General features: G+C 39.9%; 1 protein-coding gene and 1 long non-coding RNA gene across 6 annotated transcripts in view; one reads left to right on the top strand and one right to left on the bottom strand.

Moving 5' to 3' along the window:
• Positions 1-21,488, bottom strand: part of CNTNAP2 (contactin associated protein 2) — a 1,965,211-nt gene that overhangs the window by 642,925 nt on the left and 1,300,798 nt on the right. For all 5 annotated transcript variants that reach the window (XM_045053282.1, XM_045053281.1, XM_023250688.2 and 2 more), the window contains one exon: positions 11,025-11,225. In XM_045053282.1, coding sequence (XP_044909217.1) covers positions 11,025-11,225 — 201 coding nt within the window. The remainder of the gene's footprint in view (positions 1-11,024; positions 11,226-21,488) is intronic.
• LOC123384161 lies at positions 11,501-13,616 on the top strand. Its single transcript, XR_006594879.1, has 2 exons — positions 11,501-12,450; positions 12,567-13,616. It is a non-coding gene; the product is annotated as an uncharacterized LOC123384161 (long non-coding RNA).

Here is a 21,488-nt window from a genome sequence, read left to right as displayed (position 1 = left end):
GTTATTTTCAAGAAGTGTATCAGAACTAGCCATGAAGGAATTCCATGGAGTTCCATGGAATTATGTAGGGTGTGTGTGTGTGTGTGTGTGTGTGTGTGTGTGTATGTGTGTGTGTGGCATTCAGAACACATAGAGATACATTAGATTATCACAGATACCCGCACTGGTGCATACCCCAACAGGTGAAAAAATACACACACACACACACACACACACACACACATAGCGAAGGTAGATCCTTTGCCTAATATGAACAACATCTACTACAAGGCTAGAAGGAAGAAGAATAATAAATTGTCTAGGGATAGAAGGAGGGAAAAAGTCATCACCACTGAGTATCTTGAAACTTGATTATCACATTTTGACTGTACTTTTAGATACTGGTCACACTCTTACCTTAAAAGTTATAACATTCCAATGCCAAGTATTTATTTTAAAATCATATATTAATTCATGTTTATAATATTTATAACTATATTAATTCATGTTTTTGCTGCTGTTTGTTGGTTTAGATAATATGTGTCAAAGTGCACATTTCTTCTCTGCTTTGGTGAACATTATTTCATCAATACTTCCTATTTTTGCATTAAAACCTTGTAAGTTATGCTACCAGCTCTCTTCATGCAAACTCATAACTTGTGGTTAATAGAGCTCAAACCTCTGTCCATATGTATTAAGTTTCATCTATTAAACTTGACAGTCTCGTGGTCTTGATCCTAGTAATTTTATTACTTTTCTCACCTTACCATCTTGATATTTTGAAATTAAACAAAATAAAAATGTTTTGGTTTCTAGAAACCTTTATATGGCCGCATTCTAAGAAGAAAGGTAACTGATTTTAATTTGGGGGCTAACTAGAGCAATATTCTTCTGTAAAACTTATGAGATATGAAATATAATCCACAGTCTAGCTGGATAGAATGAAGATGGGGCTGTTCTGTTTTAGTTATTTCTCCATGATCCTTCTGGCCTCACCCTCCTGGCCCAGGCTCTCTACCCCCAACCCCACTTCCCCACATACTACGTCCCCTCCCTCCTCCTGTTACCTAGCATGGAGCCACCTTTCTCCGTCCATCCTCTCTCCCTCTAACAAGCCTGAACTGAGAGTTATTTTATACTTTTGACAGAAAACAATTCCTTACCCTAAGAGAGTAAATATATGTCTTTGCTGGTTGACTTTTATGTCTGTGTCAGTGTTCCGGGGCTACCCTTCAGACACCGGCCACCCACAGGCAGACCTGGCCATCTCTGCCCCTTCTCATTTTAATAGGATCTCTGAGCAATCTGTCAACAGCAAATTAATACAGTAAGAATGCAAAGTTGGGTATGGGAATGTGTGTTAAGCTTAAGTGTACGAGTTTCTTCTGAAAAGAAAAAAAAAGTACCAAAATTGTGTTTTCATATCTTATGTCTGAAAAGAAGTGGATAACCTTTTGCAACATTTTTCTATTTCATCAATATACAATTCATCTGTTCTATTTGAAATACCTTGATATAAAAAAACATGCAAGTCAAGTGCTCTATAGAAAGAGGGAGGCATGTTCTTACTTCTTTCACATCAAATGTTTTTCAATGTGGTTCCAAACAAATTGCCATCTAAACCATATTTTTTAATATACTTGTCAGGGCCAAATCGGGGATATTGAAAAAAAAAAAGGTAGATTTTCAAAATGAAGCATTTGCAGCTCTCATAAATGTCCCTTTTGGCCTCCTGCTTAACAAAAATGTTTCAGCCTTCTGTTTTAACTGTGCTAAAAGCACATTCTAATTTTGCACTCTAGGAAAAAATAAAAATTTTCCCCCCATCAGCTTATGAGGTGGCTCCATTCTCTTTCTCTTTTTCTCTTTCCTTCTTTTTCTTCCCCCATCCACCCCACCTTTCTCTCCTCCCTTCCTCCTCTCTTTAACATACTGGTAGAAAATACATGCATACATAGTATGTAGATCTAGAGGCACAAAAGCTTAGATTTTAATCTTGGTTTGGACTCTTAGCATCATTTTTACTGTTTTCCTTTGGTGAATCAACCCTTCCAAAGTTATATATTTCTTTAGTTATAAAACGAAAATTATAATTTATAAAGTTTGGAGATGGATGGTTGAGCCAAGATGTATAAATGTCTATGGTAAGCCTTTAATTAACACTAATGCCATTTCTCCTTTCATTTATACCATAATCTAAAGATTAAACAAAAATTGTTAACATTGATTCATTTTTGAGAGACAGAGAAAGAGACAGAGAGGGAGAGAGAGATGGAACATGAATGGGAGAGGGGCAGAGAGAGAAGGAGACACAGACTCTGAACTGTTAGCACAGAGCCCAATGGGGGGTTCAAACCCACGGACCCCAAGATCATGACCTGAGCTGGAGCCAGACACTTAACCAACTGAGCTACCCGGGTGCCCCTGAGAGATTTTAAAATATAAGTTATCTAAGTATAACTAAGTATAACTTATACAAGGATAGAGGCCAGTACATTTAGTTTGCATTTCAGATCCAGAACCAAGAGAAAGGAAAAAAAAAAGTTATTTTCTTTAAGAGAATCTAAGCTACAGAGTGAAGGACAAAATAGCTATGGCATTCCCAGTCCACTAACACTTTGCAACATCATTCACTGTCCTATAAAAACTACTCAGTCACTGTTTTTGGTAAATGATAGGCGAACAGGATAACAGCCTCCACTGGCATTCATGGGTGGGAAAATAACAAAACTTGGAAAACATGCAGTCTTTGAAATAAAATTCATGTATTATTTCATTCATATCCGTTCTAAAAAAAAGTGAGTTCTTTCAACTTTCTCTGAGTTTTTGTAACATTACTTTTAGTTTGCATGGCAATGGGGGGGTTTGATTCAACTATAAGAAAAGTAAAACAGAAAAATACTGCCAAGGAATGTGGATGGAGTGAGGGAGCTTTTCTACAGCTTTCCTAAGGTTATGGATATGGAGTGTGCTTATTTGGATCAACGGAGATGCTTCCCTTTAGGCAGAGCTCTAAGTGAATGATGAGTTAACACTGCCACATCCTTGGTGGACACATGCTATCTTGGTTAAAATACTAAATTAAAAAAAATGTTTTTTGAAACAACACAGAGGAAAGGAAAATCTTGGTATTTGACTTATCTTCCTGAGTAAAGTTGATCTACTTGATCTATTCAAATCGCCATTGCTGTAACCATATAAAATGATATCTTATTTGGCAATATGACACGAGGTTCACATGTACCCTCATCATAAATGGAGAGATAGGAGAATGAAAGGTCCCCCAACACCTCGACCAGGTGTATCTCCTCTGTCTATCTGACTGAGAGAGCTACATGTTGCACAATTGAGGGAATAATCCATTGCTACTCTAGAGACGGATTTCTCAGTTGTTCGTTTAAAAATATAATCTCTGCTGACTATTATGATCAGTTTAATGTGCAAACTTAGCTGGGCTATAGTGCCCAGTTATTCAACCAAACACTAATCATGGGATTGCTAGGCAGGTGCTTTATAGATGTCAGTAAAGTCCATGATCAGTTGACTTTAAGTAAGAGAGATGGCACCATATAAGCTGGACGGACTCGATTCAATCAGCTGAAAGGATGAAAAGACTTCGTCTTCCTTGAAAAGGCAATTCTACCCATGGGTAGCAGCTTCTTCTCATTCTTCCGAGTTTCATTTCAGTCTGCCTTTCTTGACAGTGTGCCCCAATTGTGAACTTGCCAAGCCAGGTTCCACTACTGCATAAGCCAATCCCTTGCAATAAATTTCTAAAGATAAATATTTTTACTGGTTTTATTTCTCTGGTTGAACCTGAACTATACATTGGCCCCTAGAACTCAGAACTCCTGTCTCCTCTCGTTCCTAAGCTTCTCCAAATAACTTCCGATCTTCCCTTCAGTACAAAATGCACATAGCAATGATTTTAGAAATTGTCATGAATTCTAAATTTATTCAAACTTTTATCCAAGATGTAGCAGTAAAATCCCTTCAGTATTTATGTCATATGCAAAATGACTTTATTTTCATTATAAAAAAAGTTTCTGTCTGTATTTTCAGGGAAATGCTATTTCAGAACTATTCTTTGACCTCCTTGCATTCTCACAGCATCTAGAAGAGTATTCTGTATTCAACAAATGTTTGTTGAATGTTTCTTAATAAAAGTTCAGGTATTTCCAAGAGACTTTTTTATAGTAAAACTCTCTTTTTCAGCATCCCATTTAGGAGAGGTATTTTCTACATAAGGTACACAATGTAATCAATTAGGTTTGTCTTCATTTTATGATGTCATTGAAATGGATAATTTTAAAGATGACAAACAAAAAATGTGATTTAAATATATGAGGACATTTCCAAATTCTACAGTGTGATATAAGGTTTACTTCAACATGTCCTTTACTCCTATTTCAGTCATTAAAAAAAAAAAAAACAACGAAGCTACACATGGGCACTCACAGAATAAAATGGCAGAAGGAAAAGTCTTCATCAAGATCTAGAAGGTCAATGTTCTTCAAAGTCACACCTCAAAGCTCAAAAAGTTGGCACCTTGAAATGCCATACTCTTTTAGTACAGGTCAAGCTACCCTCAATAAATGTGACCTTAAGATTAATTTATTAATCAGAAATATTGGACTTGACCAAAGGTCACTTGGCAAAGAGCATTTCTAATCAGAGGTGGACAAAGTAAATGGCAAGAAGGAAAATGTTCTTTCATGGTGGTTGAAGAGACGAAGAGACGGGATGGGTACACATCCGGCTGGGGTTGGCTCTATCCTCCCATTGGCAGGAAGGCACTGACCTCTCCATGTGTTGGGGCTCACCTGAGAGAATCAGTAGGCGAGGCTTGGGAGAAGCCAGATTGGCATTTGAACCCAGCTTTTTCACGTCTAGCCACAATGACTTTTAGTGAGTCCATTCACCTCTCGGAGCCCTATTTTGCGAAGTGGAGATAATAAAATCTACCACATAACTCTGAGAGGTAAAGGAGATAAAAGGTCAAGGAAGGTATTTGGTCAATAGAATTTAATGAAAATCTCTACTTTTCTTTATCTCCCGTCTCAGAGCAGATGCTTTTTTTTTTTTTTTTTTTTTTTTTGGCCAGGGCAAATTTCATATTCCCTTTTCTCTTCTGAGGCCTCTTACATTCCTTCTCTGTCTTACATCTTTAGCCTCATCTGCTCTACTGTCTCCTCCATGTATAAACTTACTCATAATTCTCTCATTTTTTAAACATACAAACAATTCCCAAACCCTGGCTTTAGTTCTGTCTTCCGATTAAACAGCGGTTCTGTATTCAGCCATCCCTTCTTACTATAGAACTTCCTGAAAACCCTCACTTGCTTTTTTTAGTCATTCTTCAGTGGCTCTGCCCAGCAGATCCCACCACCATGAATCTCCAGTGGCCTCCCAACAGCCAAAGCCAAGGCCTGGCTTCCTCTGTACGATGTCTCACCACTGCCCACATCTCGAGTTTCTTGTTTGTGTTCACTTATTTTTACTTGTTTTTGTATTGTTAAATACTCCTTTGCCTTAGCTTCCCCATTATTAGCTTTCTTCCTCCTGCTGTGATCATTACTTCGGAGTCCTGTTGGTGAGCTGCACTCTCTCCTTTAAGGACTTTTTCAAATTAGTGTTTTCTTTCCTTCAATGTTCTTTCCTTGCTCTTCCCATGACCTCTCTGAGTCATCTTATGAAGACATTACAACTGTTCTAGTCATCCATTTTACCTTCACTCCTGGGTAGAGGGGAAGATTACTCCTAAAGTTATCCTGAAGTTACTCCACAGGTAAGCAATCATGACTCATGTTGATTCTACTACCTACACTTTAAAGAAAGTCTTCCCTCTTAATGCCCAGGGAGCCTCTCAGATATTCAGTCTCATCCATTCTCTGGTGGCACTGTGTGGGAGGCTTGCTTCCCGCAAACCTGGTCATCCCTCCATGCTACTCCACATAACAGCTGGAATCCCCCACTGAAAACCATTCCCTTGGCCCTTTGAGTGGAATCCTGAAGGTCATGCAGAGATTCTCCTTCATATTTCTCTCTATCTCTCACCCTCAAGGTCTCTACTCCAGCCATTCTCATGTCTTTCCAAGTATGTGTCCTTTGACGTCCATCTCAGAAACACTGCACATTCTGATATCTCTAACCGAGAATTCTCCCTGCCATTTTTTTTTCTTAGGCAACTCATATGAATCCACATGTCAGCTTATAGGTCACAATTCCTGATATGCAATAAACAATAAATATCTGTGGACTTATTGATGATCTCAACCATCATCTGAGGCCTTCATCAACTCCTGTCCATACTGCTGAAATAGCCTCTATTTTCCCTGTGACCATTCTGTCCCTTTTAACCACAATGTCCTCTATGGACAGTCTAGTTGCCTGGGTGTGGAATATTACCGGATTTAATCTGCTTTTACCTTTTAGTTATTTCTACCTTCCTTGCTTGCCCCATTTAATTAAACCCTCCAGTTTTAGTAATAATTAACACAATAATTAATTAGCTAAATTATTCATCTTTGAATTAATATACTGACTAGACACAATGAAAATGTTAGTCGTTAGTGGCAACCAAGCAATGTTTTTATCTATATTGTTTCAAGAGTTAAACATCATGGCTTCTTACAAGGCATAGCACCAACTTGGAAAGTTCGCCTTCTTAATAACTTCACCAAAGTTTAGAAATTTCTTCTAAAAATAGGTTATAAGTTATAATACCAGAGTCATGTTTTCTTGTCCTTTGGATGCCACTAAATCACTGTTTAGTATCATCAAAGTATATTGAATTTTACACAGCTTACTTTATAGGCAAAAATTGTGAACATAATTCCTTTTCAATAGATACAAAATCCAATAGTAAACTACCCCAAAGCATGGATAATTTATATTGCTTCTTTCAATAAAAGAAGCAATAAAACTATGACTTATGAGAATAGAATAAGACTACATTGAGAAATTAAAGGAAGTGAAACACTGGAAACCAAAGAAAACAACACTAAGTATAGTTAGAGAAATAGGAATCATATCAACTTTATACCTCTACAATTAACTCTTTATAGATGTAAGGAATACATACCTCAACAATAAAAAAAAATTCTTAATTAGAAAGTACAATGTTTTATAAAATAAATATAGGGCAACAGTGCATCTAAGATATGAAAATAAGAATTTTAAAAGCAGGCTAGTAGGTCTTTGCCCAAATACAGGGAAGTATTTTATCTAAAATATTAAGATTGTTGACTAAGACATTTCTCAAGTGGGATGCAATGAAACTTTCTCTTGGTATCTAGCTTAAGAAATTCAGGTTCTTAAGGTATTTATTTCAGAAGTAGATTTCATTGTTTAACCATTTTTGCCTTTGTAAGTTCAGATATTACTACATTTGCAGTTCTGGGGATATAAATATAAAACATGCTAATATCCTTTTGGTTTTTGATATCCATTAATGGTTTTCATTGTTTAAGTACAATTTGTTCATTCCCAAGTTGGTATGCCTCACTCCAAACAGGCTCTTCTATGGAATAAAATAACTTTATTTGTCTTGTTTCTATGTCTTTTATAAAGCTGATAAGGACAACTGAATTAATAGTTACATGGCAAGAACAGATATGACCATAAAAAATGGCAAAATCATTACCGTAAAATGGATTCCATTTTTAAATTTTGTAGTAATAAAAAGAAGAGATAAGATTGCAAGAAATATATTACACTACCTTGTAAAGTTGCAAGAAACCAATGATGAGTAATTCTACATTGGTTAGCTAATGGTATGGTACAACCAAACATTTATCAAAATAAAAATGAGGTCCTTATGCATACAAACAACTCTTTATCATAAGTATCATTAGAAACTATAGAGACCCAAATGAACTCTTGAGGGTAAGGCTCTTAAAATAAAGAATAACATTTTAAGTACATAGCTATTACAAACTCATTTGATATTCATTTTAATTGCCATGACTATAATGAATATACTTTGTATTCAAACAGATGTCACAAGGAGTACTACAGAAGTTCCAATATAATTCAGTCTTAGTTAAGAACGAGTAAATGGATATTTAAAATTGAATGTTACCAGGAAGGAGGAAAAAAAAAAACCAATTACAGCAAACATTAGCTCCTTAAAACAGCAAATTAAAGATTTTTATTAAATTGTGTTCTTTCTTATTTGGACATATACAGAATGCCATCATTTGGAAACACTCGCTACCCCAACTATTCCTTTTCCTTGCTTCAGCTGTTCTACAGATTAGTTAGCCTGGAAAACAGAAGTTGGGAGGATGAAGAATGACTCAGAAGGGTGGGCTGAAATGGGGCGCCCGGGTGGCTCAGTCGGTTAACTGTTCAACTCCGGCTCAGGTCATGATCTCACAGTCCGTGAGTTCGAGCCTCACGTCAGGCTCTGTGCTGACAGCTCAGAGCCTGGAGCCTGTCTTCGAATTCTGTGTCTCCCTCTCTCTCTGTCCCTCCCCTGCTCGTGCTGTCTCTCTCTCTCAAAAGTAAATAAAACATTAAAAAAAAAAAAAAAAGGGTGGGTGGAAATTCACTCTGTAACATTTAGAGACTGGTCTATGCAAAGGATTAAAAAATACTACAGTGCCAGTTTGGTTTAGCTGAAGGAGCAGGAAATTAGGTATGCCCTTTTTGTTTAATTGGCTAGACAAGCTCTAATATTTCCTTTAATCTTCTCCACCATGGAGAACTCAAACCGTAAAGTCTAACATGAGAGACCTTCATGCTTTAAATTAAACATGGTGTTTCTTAGTGTATGGTCCACAGAACTACTCTTGGATGTTTTTTAAAAGCAAACATTCATGGGTCCCAACCAAGTTCTATCGAATGAGAGTTCCAGGAATACGGCCATGCAATCAGCATTTTGACAGATCTGAGAATTCTGATGCACACATGGGTTTAAACCAACTGCCCGAAGGTAGGATGAGATAATAGTTAAAATTATATAATGATGTATTTTCAGTTCATTCCAATTAGCAAACATTTATTAAGCACTAATCTCTTGTGAGGAAAAAGTATACATATATATGTATATACATATACATAATTATGTATACATACATATGTATACATATACACACACATCTTCAAAGGCAAGCAGCATATGATAAACTTATTTTCAGAGCATAATCTATTATGTGCAATAATCATCTACAAATGTCTGGAAACACAATGTCTGGAATCCCAAGAAAATAGTCTGCTATTGTGCAGATTAGCAGTGAACTCCTGACTTTGATTTAGTGTGTTGAACTTATTATTTTTTTATTTAAATTTTTTTAATGTTTATTTATTTTTGAGACAGAGAGAGACAGAGCATGAATGGGAGAGGGTCAGAGAGAGAGGGAGACACAGAATCCAAAACAGGCTCCAGGCTCTGAGCAGTCAGTTCAGAGCCCGACGCGGGGCTCGAACTCACAGACCGTGAGATCATGACCTGAGCCGAAATCGGACGCTTAACTGACTGAGCCACCCAGGCACCCCGAACTTATTATTAGAAATGTAACTGAGTACTCTTAAAAACAGACTAGAAACTAGCCTTAGGCTTACCCTCCTTCAACGTCCTCAAACTGTGTCTCTGCCTCTGAGCACCTCAACACCCCAGCCACAATCATCTCTTCTTTCTTCAAACAGCAGAAGCACTAATTGTCTGAACCAATCGTGTCCACATGTACTTTTTTTTTTTTACAGATTTTACTTTTAAAGTTAATTTTTATGTATTTTGAGAGGGAGAGAGAGAGAAAGAGAGAGGGAGGGAGGGAGGGAATCCCAAGCAGGCTCCCAAGCCCCAGTGTGGGGCTCAAACTCAAACTGTGAGACCGTGACTTGAGCCAAAAAGAGAATCCGACGCTTAACCCACTGAGCCACCCAGGCGCCCCTAGATTTTACTATTAGATTCTAGAGGTTACACTTGTCTATAATTTCAGCGCATAAAATACATGCAAATCTTCAAAATACCGTATAATGTTTTATTAGAACTCTTCTTTGTAAGCTATTCCACATAATACTGCCTCTAATCCAACACCGATTTGGGGCATCAAATAGCCCATGGGTCTGTGATGTGGCATGATGTCACTTCTATTGCTTACTATTACAAATAATCAATACGCTATTTGCTATTTATAAAGTCCTTAAGTGGATCAAACCCTGCAGTCAGCATTTAGTACACGTACTTATTAAATTCTCACTCACCTGCAGTACGTATTATGATTCCTATCTGAATGAAAAAGACTGGAAACTGAGGCTTACGAGTTCAATCAACGCCACCCAAATCGCACACCTGGAGAGCGGCACGGCTGAAAAGTGTGGTCAGAGCGCATGCTTTATTTCTGCTCTGTCATACTACAGACTGAGGGATTTCGTTTTCTGTCAACGTCTTGAATTGGTGGCCAAGAACCCCAAAGCACACGGATCTCTATTTCCAGTGCATCCTTTGGACACTAGTTTTTATACCTTTAACGCACACGCGCACACACACACACACACACACACACACACACACACACTTGGAAGCATTGCTAAAAGTAAGCCGTCCCACACCTAAACAATCAGGTCGAGCTCCTTGAGACAAACGGATCCTGTTAAATGACTGCAGACAGCAAAGGGCTCTGAATTCTATCGCTGTGCTACACGCTATTCATCTCGGGCGGCCTTTCAGCTTCTCCTTAAACACAACTGAACAGCTCAGAGGGCATCGCTTGAAAGTTCACAAGAGGCTCGGAGACACCTTTGCCCGAAGCCACGACTGATCATTAAGCACCAGAAACACTCGTGCACGTAAGTAGGTGCGGAAAGTTGAAAAACCTGGACGTTGCAGACCAGGGAATTTTTTTTTTTTTCCTTAACATCGTACTTTGTCAGTTTCGTTCTCCAGAAAACAAACCAAGTGCGATTTGACTTTGGTCACAGCTGCCTGCACTTGGGGAGGCCGGACTGGGAGATGCTAAGTCACACCTGTTGGGTGGTGGCGGTCATTCCAAGCACCAGCTGGGACAGTAATTAAAAGGAACCCTCCATTCGCAGCCTACCTGGGGTGTTCAACAGCCTGGACATCTTGCAGAAGTAGGAGACGTACTGCTCACAGTGCTCAGCGCTGCTGGTGACGGCACTGATCTGGTCCATGGAGGCGCTGTAAACTAGCTGCGTCACGGAGTATTTTTCTGGGCTGTAGCCCGCCACCGTGGTCTGCATCTGCAAATCGTGAGACACGATGGTCCACACTTTGTCCTCTGTGGGGAGAAACATAACGATGAAAACGGGTCGTTAGGACGCAAATGCTTCCGCAAGCGGCAGAAAATAATTGGGCTCCACCTTCCCTGACTCACGTAGAACAGGGTTGAGGACAGCTAACCTTAAACTTCTATCTGAGAAGTCCTGCTTGTATAGACAAAGTAGAAAGAAATGGGTTTTTTTTAAGTGTTTATTTATTTTTGAAAGGGAGAGCGAGAATGCAAGCATGAGCGGGGGAGGGGCGGGGAGACAGGGGGGCAGAGGATCCCAAGTGGGCTCTACGCTGAGAGCAGAGAGCTCGATATGGGGCTCGCACTCACCGACTGTGGGATCATGACTTGAACTCAAGTCAGACGCTCAAGCGACTGAGCCCCCGGGTGTCTCAAAGTATTTCTTATTAAGAACAAATGCAAGATACCTCCGGAACACACAGAACGGACAGCTTATGTCTCCCATTGATACTAATATCCACAGCCTGCTATGTTCCCACTCCTTCCTGACGCTCTAACCCATCACACCTCTGATACAACAGTATCTGCGCTTTCTGAAAGGAACTGTGCTCTCTCAGGCCTCAGAATCTTTGTCTATGCTGTTTGCGCTAATCAGAAAACGCACCCTCGTCTTGTCAACAAATATTTTCACCTGACCTTTTGGATGAACCTGGACCCTGCATCTTGTTATTGAAATGCTCTATACCTGGGCAACAACACAAATGAGTAATTACCTTGATGTTTTGGATCCTGAAAATTTCCATGTGCGAAAAGGAGAAGCAAACGTAAGGTGGATGAGTCTGAAATATAACCCTATGTACTCCTGAATTTGAATTAGAAGCATCACTATGAACCCATAATTTTTCTTTTTTAAAAATGTAGACCTACGTCTTCGCTCCGACCACTGGAAAAGGCCCCAAACAAGGACAACCTGTGGCACCAGATTGTCATCACCCAATAGGATTTTTCATTAAGAGAAAACCGGGCTGCCAGGTGAAGTGACCGATTCCGGGACTGAAAATGTACAAGATAAGCCTGGAACGTAACGTCACATGGAAACAAATGAGCTACTGGAAACGGAGGGCAGCTCAAAGCCCCCCCCCCCCCCCGGAACAGAGAAGGATGATTTTAACATCACTAAGAATCTCCTGCAATGGAATAAAATACATCTGGTATGTTCAATTCCAGGCGTTCGTGAAAATAAAACGAAATGTTCAATTGTGGGAAATGCCAGGTAACTAACTCATTGTTTTGAATTTTAGGAAGTAAGGACAAAGAATCAAGCATCTAGTCTACCTTACCTGCATGTTCTGTAACATAATTAAGGGTCTCTTTACGGACGTATTTCAGCTCATACATGAAGATTAACAGAGGGAACCAGAGGACCGTCGTTTGGGAACTTCTGACAAGAAGGAGCTAAGCAACGGTACTCACGGCTGGTACTACAACCAACCAGAGGAGCTGGGCCTTCTGGTGGGATTGGAACACAACGCTGCATGGCAGACAGTGTTGGCCCACATCAAACCTGAATCTCATCGCGCTTACAGTCCTCACTGCCAGCTCCTAGGACATACAGGGGGAGGGGACTACGTTAGGTGAGATCCAAGGGAAGAGTCCACAAAATCTCTGCAGTGTGAAACTCTACAGGTTACGCAATCTAGTTTCTCCCACAAATAAATAAGTTACAAGGGAACAGAGATTAAAAGAGACCTTCTGACCTTGTCCCTCACGTAGTTTTCCTTATTTCAGCAAATGACAACTCAGTTCTTCCAGTTGCTCGGGACAGGAGCCTCAGAGTTCCCGTTACATCCCCCACCCCCCTTCTTCCACAGGCATCATCCAACCTCTCCATGGATCCTGTCTGCTCTGCCTTCTACATTTGAGATCTGGGTGCACCTGACCTCTACCTCCCCACCGGTTCTGGTCAAAGCCCCCACCTCCTGCTGACCACATCACACAATCCCTTCCACCCCTCCCCTGCTTCCAGCCCTGCACTCTCACACCTACCCTCCACACAGAAGCCACGCTGAGCCTTTCGAAAATACGGCAAACTCGGATACTCTGCTCAAAGCCCTCACATGGCCCGGGGGGGCGGTTTGCTCAGAGTAAAAGACTAGTTGTTGAAACAGCCAGAGGCTCTCCGCGACCCAGCTCTACCTTGCACTGTTCCCTCCTGCTCTCCTAATGTCCCGCTTGTTCCGGGGTGTTCCAGCCACACCGAGCTCCTTGCATCCCTCAAGCCTGCCGGCCAGCCCATCTTGGAGCCCGTGCTCTAGCTCTTTCCTTAGATAGCGGCAGGGGTCACCCCTCCTCCTCCTGAGGTCTGCCCTGAAGCCAACTTCTCCTTTGCTGAGCCCCTCCTCCACCACAGCTGCTTCCTATCTCCTTGTCCGGCTTTGTTTTCTCCATAGTATTTATCCCTCTCCGGCTGAGTGCCCATTTTCATTTTGTCTGTCCGTCTACGTTAGAAGGGGAGGAGGAAGGGGTTGTTTCCTCTTTTTGACAGAGAGCGAGCCAGGAAGGGAGAGAGAAAGAGGGAGACACAGAATCTGAAGCAGGCTCCAGGCTCTGAGCTGTCAACACAGAGCCCGATGCGGGGCTCGAACTCACAAACCGTGAGATCATGACTGGAGCCAAAGTCAGATGCTTAACCCACTGAGCCACCCAGGTGCCCCAGGAAGAGGTTGTTTTCAATGCTGTATGCACAGTGGTTAGAATAGTCATTACACATAAGAGACCTTGACAATACATTCATTGAATAAAACGAATTAAGAAAACATAAATAGAACACAAATAACCTGATCCAGGAACTTCTTAAATCACTTTGGTTCAAGTTCTGGCTCTGACCTTCCTCAGGGACCCTGGACGAGCCATGTCGTTCTAATCTATAATTTCCCTTCATCAGTTACAATGTGCCTCTGTATTAGAATCCTTTCCACTTTGCTCTTCTGAAACCAACTAAAGCAAGTTCAAGTACGGTGCCCATGTAGTAACACGTTTTCCATGGGATAGGATGATCGTTTTCCATGTTCACCTTTGGCCTGATCAGAACTGTCTTCCTTCAGCTGCTCTGATACAGCAACAAAATACAATATGTTCTAGTAATTCTGTCTCTTTCTGACATGATTCTGACCGCAAACGGATTGTCACCTATATCCAGACCTTCACATTTACCTTCACCTAAGTAAAGATCTGTTAATTAAATACGGTGAACTTTATCTCTTTTCTGTTAAAATCAGCCTCTAGTATAGAGTTCTCAAATGTTTGACACTACTCGCTATTTACTTAAAAAAAAAAAATCCTTACCAGCACCATGTCTTTGTTCTATGGCAATATTCCAATATTCCACGACTTTCATTCTTTAACTCATAATGAAACAGCATTCTACTCTGACCCTTTCTCAAGTATCATAAGCCCCTTTTTAATTTACACAAAATGATGTTCATAAAGGCAAACATTAATTAAGCAAGTAAAATAAAATGGTCACCCATTACGGTCTCTGTCAATAACTTTAAAAATATTAACCAATATGTTAATATTGATGAGTTGCTAACATTTTGGTTCTAGTGACTGCTTGGCCCTAAACCCAACACCCACGCATTTGAGCACACACATTTCTGTGCCAATCTTCTGGGCACCACGTTCTTTATATTTGTTTCATAGCCCATTCGCTCATTCGACAAACAGTACTGAGTATCCACTATGGATCAGATATGGATCTAGGCACTAGGGGAACCACAGAGGAAAAAAATTCTAAGTGTTTGCAGTTTACGTTCTTGTATTCTAGTGGGGGAAAAAAACCAGATAATAAACAAAAAAATTAAAACATCATATGTAGTTAGCAATTGATAATGGTGAGAAAAACTACATTGGAGAATGGAAGAGCAGGCTACGCGTAGACTGCAGTTTTAAAAATTTTAAGTATAATTGATATATGATGCCCTATTAGCTTCAGGTGTACATCATAGTGACTCGATATTTTGATACTTTGCGAAATGATCTCCATGGCAAGTCCAGTTACCACCTGTCACCATACTGAGTAATTACAATATTATTGACTCTATTCCCTATGCTGTACATTACATCCCCATGGTTTCCTTATTTTATAACAGGAAGTTTGTAGCTCTTAATTCCCTTCAATTATTTTGCCCATCCCCTGACCCCAACCCATACAGTAACCAAGTTTGTTTCCTGAATCTGGGAGTCTGTTTCTGTTTTGTTTCTTTTGTTTTTTAGATTCCACATATAAGTGGTTTCACATATAAGTGAAATCATATGGTATTTTTGTCTGATTGCATTTTCAGTTTTATTTACTTATTTTATTAATGTTTACCTATTTTTGAGACAGAGACAGAGCATGAACAGGGGACGGGCAGAGAGAGAGGGAGACACAGAATCGGAAACAGGCTCCAGGCTCTGAGTTGTCAGCACAGAGCCCGACGCGGGGCTCAGACCCACGAACTGTGAGATCATGACCTGAGCCGAGGTCAGATGCTTAACTGATTGAGCCACCCAGGTGCCCCTGTCTGACTGCATTTTTAAAGACCGAGGACAGCACAACAAGCCTCACTATGTGACATCTGAATAAATAAGATCATTGTCCAACAAACCGTGTGAATGTCCGGGTAAAAGTATTCCAGACAGAGAAAGGGCAAATGAAAACGTTCTGGCTTGAGAATATTTCTGGTGTTGTTCAGGTATACAAGGAGGCCAGTGAGTGAGGAAGGAAAGAATAGCAGGAATTAAAGTTCGAGGTGTAATGGGGATGGGGGAGGTGTGTGACCCCAAAGTGAAATGGGAAGTCCTTGGCACAGGAAGGTTTGGAGCAAGTTAATGTGGCGTGCTTAAACTTATTCTCTGACATACTATCCTTTATTTCAATAAAATTATATACTTCAGAAGGCTTGAAAAACATGTGTGTGTGCATAGATAGATAAAGATTTAAAACTTTTTACATTGTCATGGCATTATAAAAGGAAATCTGTAAACTCTATTTTAATGGCAGAAAGCAATTACTGTTGATGCATCTTGCAAATTATTTTTTAATGCTTGCCTATTACACATCGCAATGGCTCCTTTGGAGCCATTAAATCTTAAGTGACAAATGGATATTAACAATTTTGCAGATATCCACCATCTAGAAGAAAGTTATACTGCATAGAGTTTCCTTTGCTAGTATCATAAGTGAAAAATTAAGAATCCTATTCCCATATTTGTAATGTGTTTATATACAACTTATATAATCTGTATTATCAGGTATGGGTGTAATGCAAATAGAAACCACTATGTATGGCTGTTTCATTTTTATGAAGAAGCAATTGATAAGCGAGTGTATTTCAAATACTCTCTTTGGATTAGTGTGTTATGAAAGTGCCTTCTGTAATTGCTGAGAGCTTACTCTCTGTCTCATCACGTAATCACATTTTTAAAAACTGTCACACTGTACAATGTTTTCAATACAGACAATATAATGATATTTTTCAAATACTGGGAAACATACGGAGCATACTGTGGAAACACATCCCTCTCCTTGGCAGTAAACAGGGTCTTCAAGATTACCCAGCTTAGTTATATTGACATGAGGACGTTAGAAATCTCTGCTACCTATGCCAGTGACCCCACATCCTTATCCTATCTGTTAATTCTCAAGTAATTCACTTCATGAGGACTCAAGTCGTCGTATGGCTGAAGTTCTGACCAGGAACTGATAGTCAGGAAATGACCAGTGGAAAAAAAGCAAAGAATAACTCCTCCCAGGACATAACCAATTTCTTTACCACATATAGGCTATTTTTGACTCTTTTCCATGCTACCCATATACAATCTGAAGTTCACATTATAGAGCATATTGTAATAAAAGTCCAGTTGGAGCTGAATCCAATAGAAAAAAGAAATTTGTGTGTCCTATACATTTGCATATGCATCTAAGGGTTTTTGATTTCAAACAATATCACCGGTACTGGTTGAGGACTCATTTGTTCATCTGAGAGCTTTTTTTTCTCACCTTTATTCATATGAACTCTGAAATAATCTTTAAAAAAAGAGACTATTGTAGAATACCTAAATTTAAAATGATACATATAACTTAAAGGGGCATAACCAACATCAACTTGCAGTCCAAATTCCTTACAAGTCCTTGTATCTATTACAGTTACACTTCAGGAATGACTTTGGGTTTCTCCCTCTTACGATAACACAATGGGAAATGAACTATCGTATACGTATCACCCAAGATTTTTCATATTGCATGTAAACCCTGGCCTGCTGGATAAAACTAGTGGGCCCAATTCTGTATATGCTCAAATTTCTCCTCTAATAAACTGCATTCCAATAACTTTATCTGTGGCTTTGTTTGGGCACAGGAGTCTTAATGGCTCTTATCCTGATTCCATCAAATAATGGTTGAGCCTTAACTATGAGCAAGATATGAGTAAGGATGTCCAATTAAATGCTACAGAAATTTCAGCCTTGGGGCTCCTGGGTGGCCCCGTTGGTTAAGTGTCCAACCTTGGCTCAGGTCTTGATCTCACAGCCCGTGAGTTCAAGCCCCGCGTCAGGCTCTGGGCTGACAGCTCAGAGCCTGGAACCTCCTTCGGATTCTGTGTCTCCCACTCTCTACCCTTCATCCCTTGTTCTCTCTCTCAAAAACAAATGAACATAAAAAAAATTTGCAGCCTTATAGGAAGACATATCAAAGGCAGGAAGCCTAACATTCGAAGGAAGCCATGTTCTCATGTGAAAAATTTTGAATCCCAAATAACATCAACATAAACATCTTAGAGAACATCCACTGTGACCATCTTCTATTAGAAATACAGAAGCCAAGTCTCAGGAGTGATAAGTCACTTGCCCAAATGACTATGAAGAGTTAGTGGCAAAATGATGGAGACTTTGTCTCCTAAATCTGGATTTAGTGCTCTTTTCACTCTTCATCCCTTTGACCCAGTGGTGACATGGTTGGTGACACATCAAAAATTGTATTGTCTTCCCCACAGGAACCCACTAATTTTCAGAGAGCAGACTTTTTAAATGACAACAATATACAACCTATTAAACATAGAAAAATGCCATAAAACAGTACTATAATTCAATATTGCATGCATTCACAGCTATTTATTGAGCTCCTGACCGTTTTCATCATGGTTAGGTTCTGGGGATATGAGAAGGACAAAGACTTGAATTCCTGTCCTCGACAAGCTTGTATAGTCCATTGATGGAAAGAGAACAGTAAGCCTGGAATTACAGATCACAAACAAGTGCTAAAACAGAGATGTGCACAGGGCACCGTGACACTGTGAGTTCCTACAGAAAGTCCATGTGGCCCAGATTTAGAAAGCTGTGAAATGACCAGGTAGGTATGGCACTGCCGGTGAATCAGAAAGGTCAAATAGTGATGAGCCATGTGAAGGATAGGGTAAGACCCATTTTATTCTTCTTATAGTTAAGACCAACTACTTTGGAGACAAAAAGGATTTAATGGGTGGGCTCTAGATCAATTGGAAATTGAAGGGTCTGGAATAGTGAAGTATAAGATTCCAGAGCCCTGACAATTGTGCACGGGTTGGACGATCTAATGCATGGTCACAGGTAGGTGTTGAAAACCTGCGGAGATAAAAGACCAACTCATATTTTACAAGTATTTCTTCAAGGCCACGTATGACATACCTACAGCTAACATCACCTTCAACAGTGGAAAGTGGAAAGCTTTCCCTCTAAGATCATGGACGAGCCAAGGGGAATAAGATTAGGGATATACATGGGCTTAATTTAATTTTATATTTGATGTCATACTTCCTACTCTGGGTGTTGGATATAAGCTAGAAATATTTCACATTGAAACAAACGATCAAAGTATACCTTATTTCACGTAAACTTTAGACGAAGATCCAGATTTACAAAGTAATAATCTAGGAAAATTAGTGATTTTACCTGAGCTGTGTGTGCTTCACTAAGTCGCAAAATAATTTCTTAAATAGTGAGCCACCTGTAGTTAGTTGTTTAAAGTATTAATTTTTACAGAATTGTTTGTAACTCTTTCAGATAAAAAGACTCAGCATAAGGTTAGGCTGTAATACACATTTCTTTCTTTTTTTTTTTCTTTTTTCTTTTTTCTTTAGTCATTTGTAAGAGGATCTGTTTGAAAATCCCATCAGTCTTTCCAGAGTATAAGTCTGAAGACCATCCATTTCCTAGATCATTATTTTGTTTGGAAGACTTTCTCAATAAGTATAACCCTGCTGACATAATTTAAAGTATTAGCAATTCGGTATCACATTTTGCTCCCCCCCAGTACCTATTGTGCGAGCATTCCAAGCATCTCTGTAGCCTAGCCTCCAATGACATAGGGGCCATTTCACCATGGCGGGCTGGGGTGGTTCGAGCCATTCACAATGGTAGCTCCGTACGGGCTCAGAAGGCATAAGCAGCTCTCATCCCGTGTGGAGAAATCAGGTATATAAAGCAGATGGGGCCTCTGCAGGAAGCACGGGGAAAATGAGCTAAAAGTACAGATGACGTTCTGCGGGTGGTGGAAAGTGTTGATCATTTTCATGCTCACAATTCCAGCCCAAAGATGGATGACAAATCGAGTGCTGTGAACATGTAGAAATACTGGTGGATCATTCTCACCCACCTGAAGAACAATTTGGAGCTTCTTTATGTCTTTTTACTAAGAGGGCATTAGCTATTCTCTGGGAAGAAGGAGATTTGTTAATGGTTTTGTTCCATCGTAGGGATGTTAAAATTCTTCCACAATACGGCCGGAGTTATTGACTGCATTTCTGTCAGCACTTAGACAAGCTAATCTTCCCTCCCCTTTGCGCTCACACTAGGTAGAGATGTGGTGCATGTGTTTGACCCTCATGGGTTCATCTCTGTGGCAACAAGGAGTTTTCTGCCCGGTGTGGCAAGAGAAACCTGCTTTCTGGTTCTTGTTGCTTATAAGAGAAATTAGATTTTGATCTCAATTCCAACTTGGGACTAAGTAAATGTCACCCAGGATCAGTGACTGACCATTCCTGTGGACCTTTAAAGATAACACCTCCTGTTATTTTAAAAAATATCTTGAAACGTACTATATACTCTAGGCGGAAAAAAAAATCACTTGAAGTAATGATCTCCCACTCTGGTCTACCTCTTGCTGGGCTCTGACGGGTGGCCCAGTCTCGGGGCGTGGCTGTCTCCTGTGCCTTCAAGGCATCTCCCCCTGGTCTCAGAACTAACTCTTTCACTTCTATTTAGTCTTGGCTCAACTGGCATATCTCTCTGAGGCCCACCCTGCCTGCCTTATTCAAAGTTACAACCCACACTGCCCCTCACCTTCTCCATTTGTTGTCCCAGAGCACATGTGGCCTTCTAACATAGTATATAGCTTACTTATTTGTGATGCTTCTTTTGTGTTGTCTGCCTCTCCACCCCACCCCTACCTGCCTCAAAGCCTGTCAACTCCACTACGCTGGAGAATTTTTTTATACCTTTTTTTTACTGGTGCATCTCAAATTCCGAGCAGTCTGCAAAAGTTCAATGCATATTGTGCTCATTATATACCTTATTCCTTTCTTCATTTAGTTTATAACAAACCTCTATCCCTATCATCTTTGATCATTCCTATGAAGTACCCATTTGAAATATAGTTCATGGGATTATAGATCACGCTAGAGCACTCGACAGTATTAAGCTTCAGAAAAACATTACGCATTGAGAAAGTTTTACAGGTGAAAAAATCAAAGCGATATCGGAAATTACAGAGTACTGGTATTGTACTTGCGGCATTTACAAGAGGTGGAACTGCAATGATTTTTAAAAGAGCAACATAAAAATATACCTCAGGTGCAATGAACATCTTAAAACCACCACCAATTCTATCCAGGGTGGAGAGTAAGACAGTAAGGGTCCTATGCTAAGTACATGGATGCCTCCTTCCACGGCAAGAATGTCAGGAGCGGAGGGACTTTTGCTTATGAACACCTTGCTGTATTCCAAGCACTGTTCTAGGCCCTGGGCACACAGAGATGAGTGAGGGCCATTAAAGCCACCAAAGACCTAGTGGAGGAGGAACCCAAAATAAGGAGTTACGGTACAACCTTTAAAAGTAACTGCTAATTTTCAGGCAATGGCCAGAATAATCCAAGCAGTAAGACTTAGTGTATAAATCATAAACCCACCTATCACCCACACCAAGTTCTTTAACACATGTGACGCTTTAATATTCTCTAGTATTGTACTTTAGGTATATTTTAGTGTTGGGGAATTTTATTTTCTGTTAGCACTGAG

The sequence above is a fragment of the Felis catus genome, chromosome A2 (genome assembly GCF_018350175.1).
Source record: "Felis catus isolate Fca126 chromosome A2, F.catus_Fca126_mat1.0, whole genome shotgun sequence".
Classification (NCBI taxonomy): Eukaryota; Metazoa; Chordata; class Mammalia; order Carnivora; family Felidae; genus Felis; species Felis catus.
The sequence above is the reverse complement of the archived record's forward strand: the minus strand, read 5'-3'. Positions and strand labels throughout refer to the sequence as shown.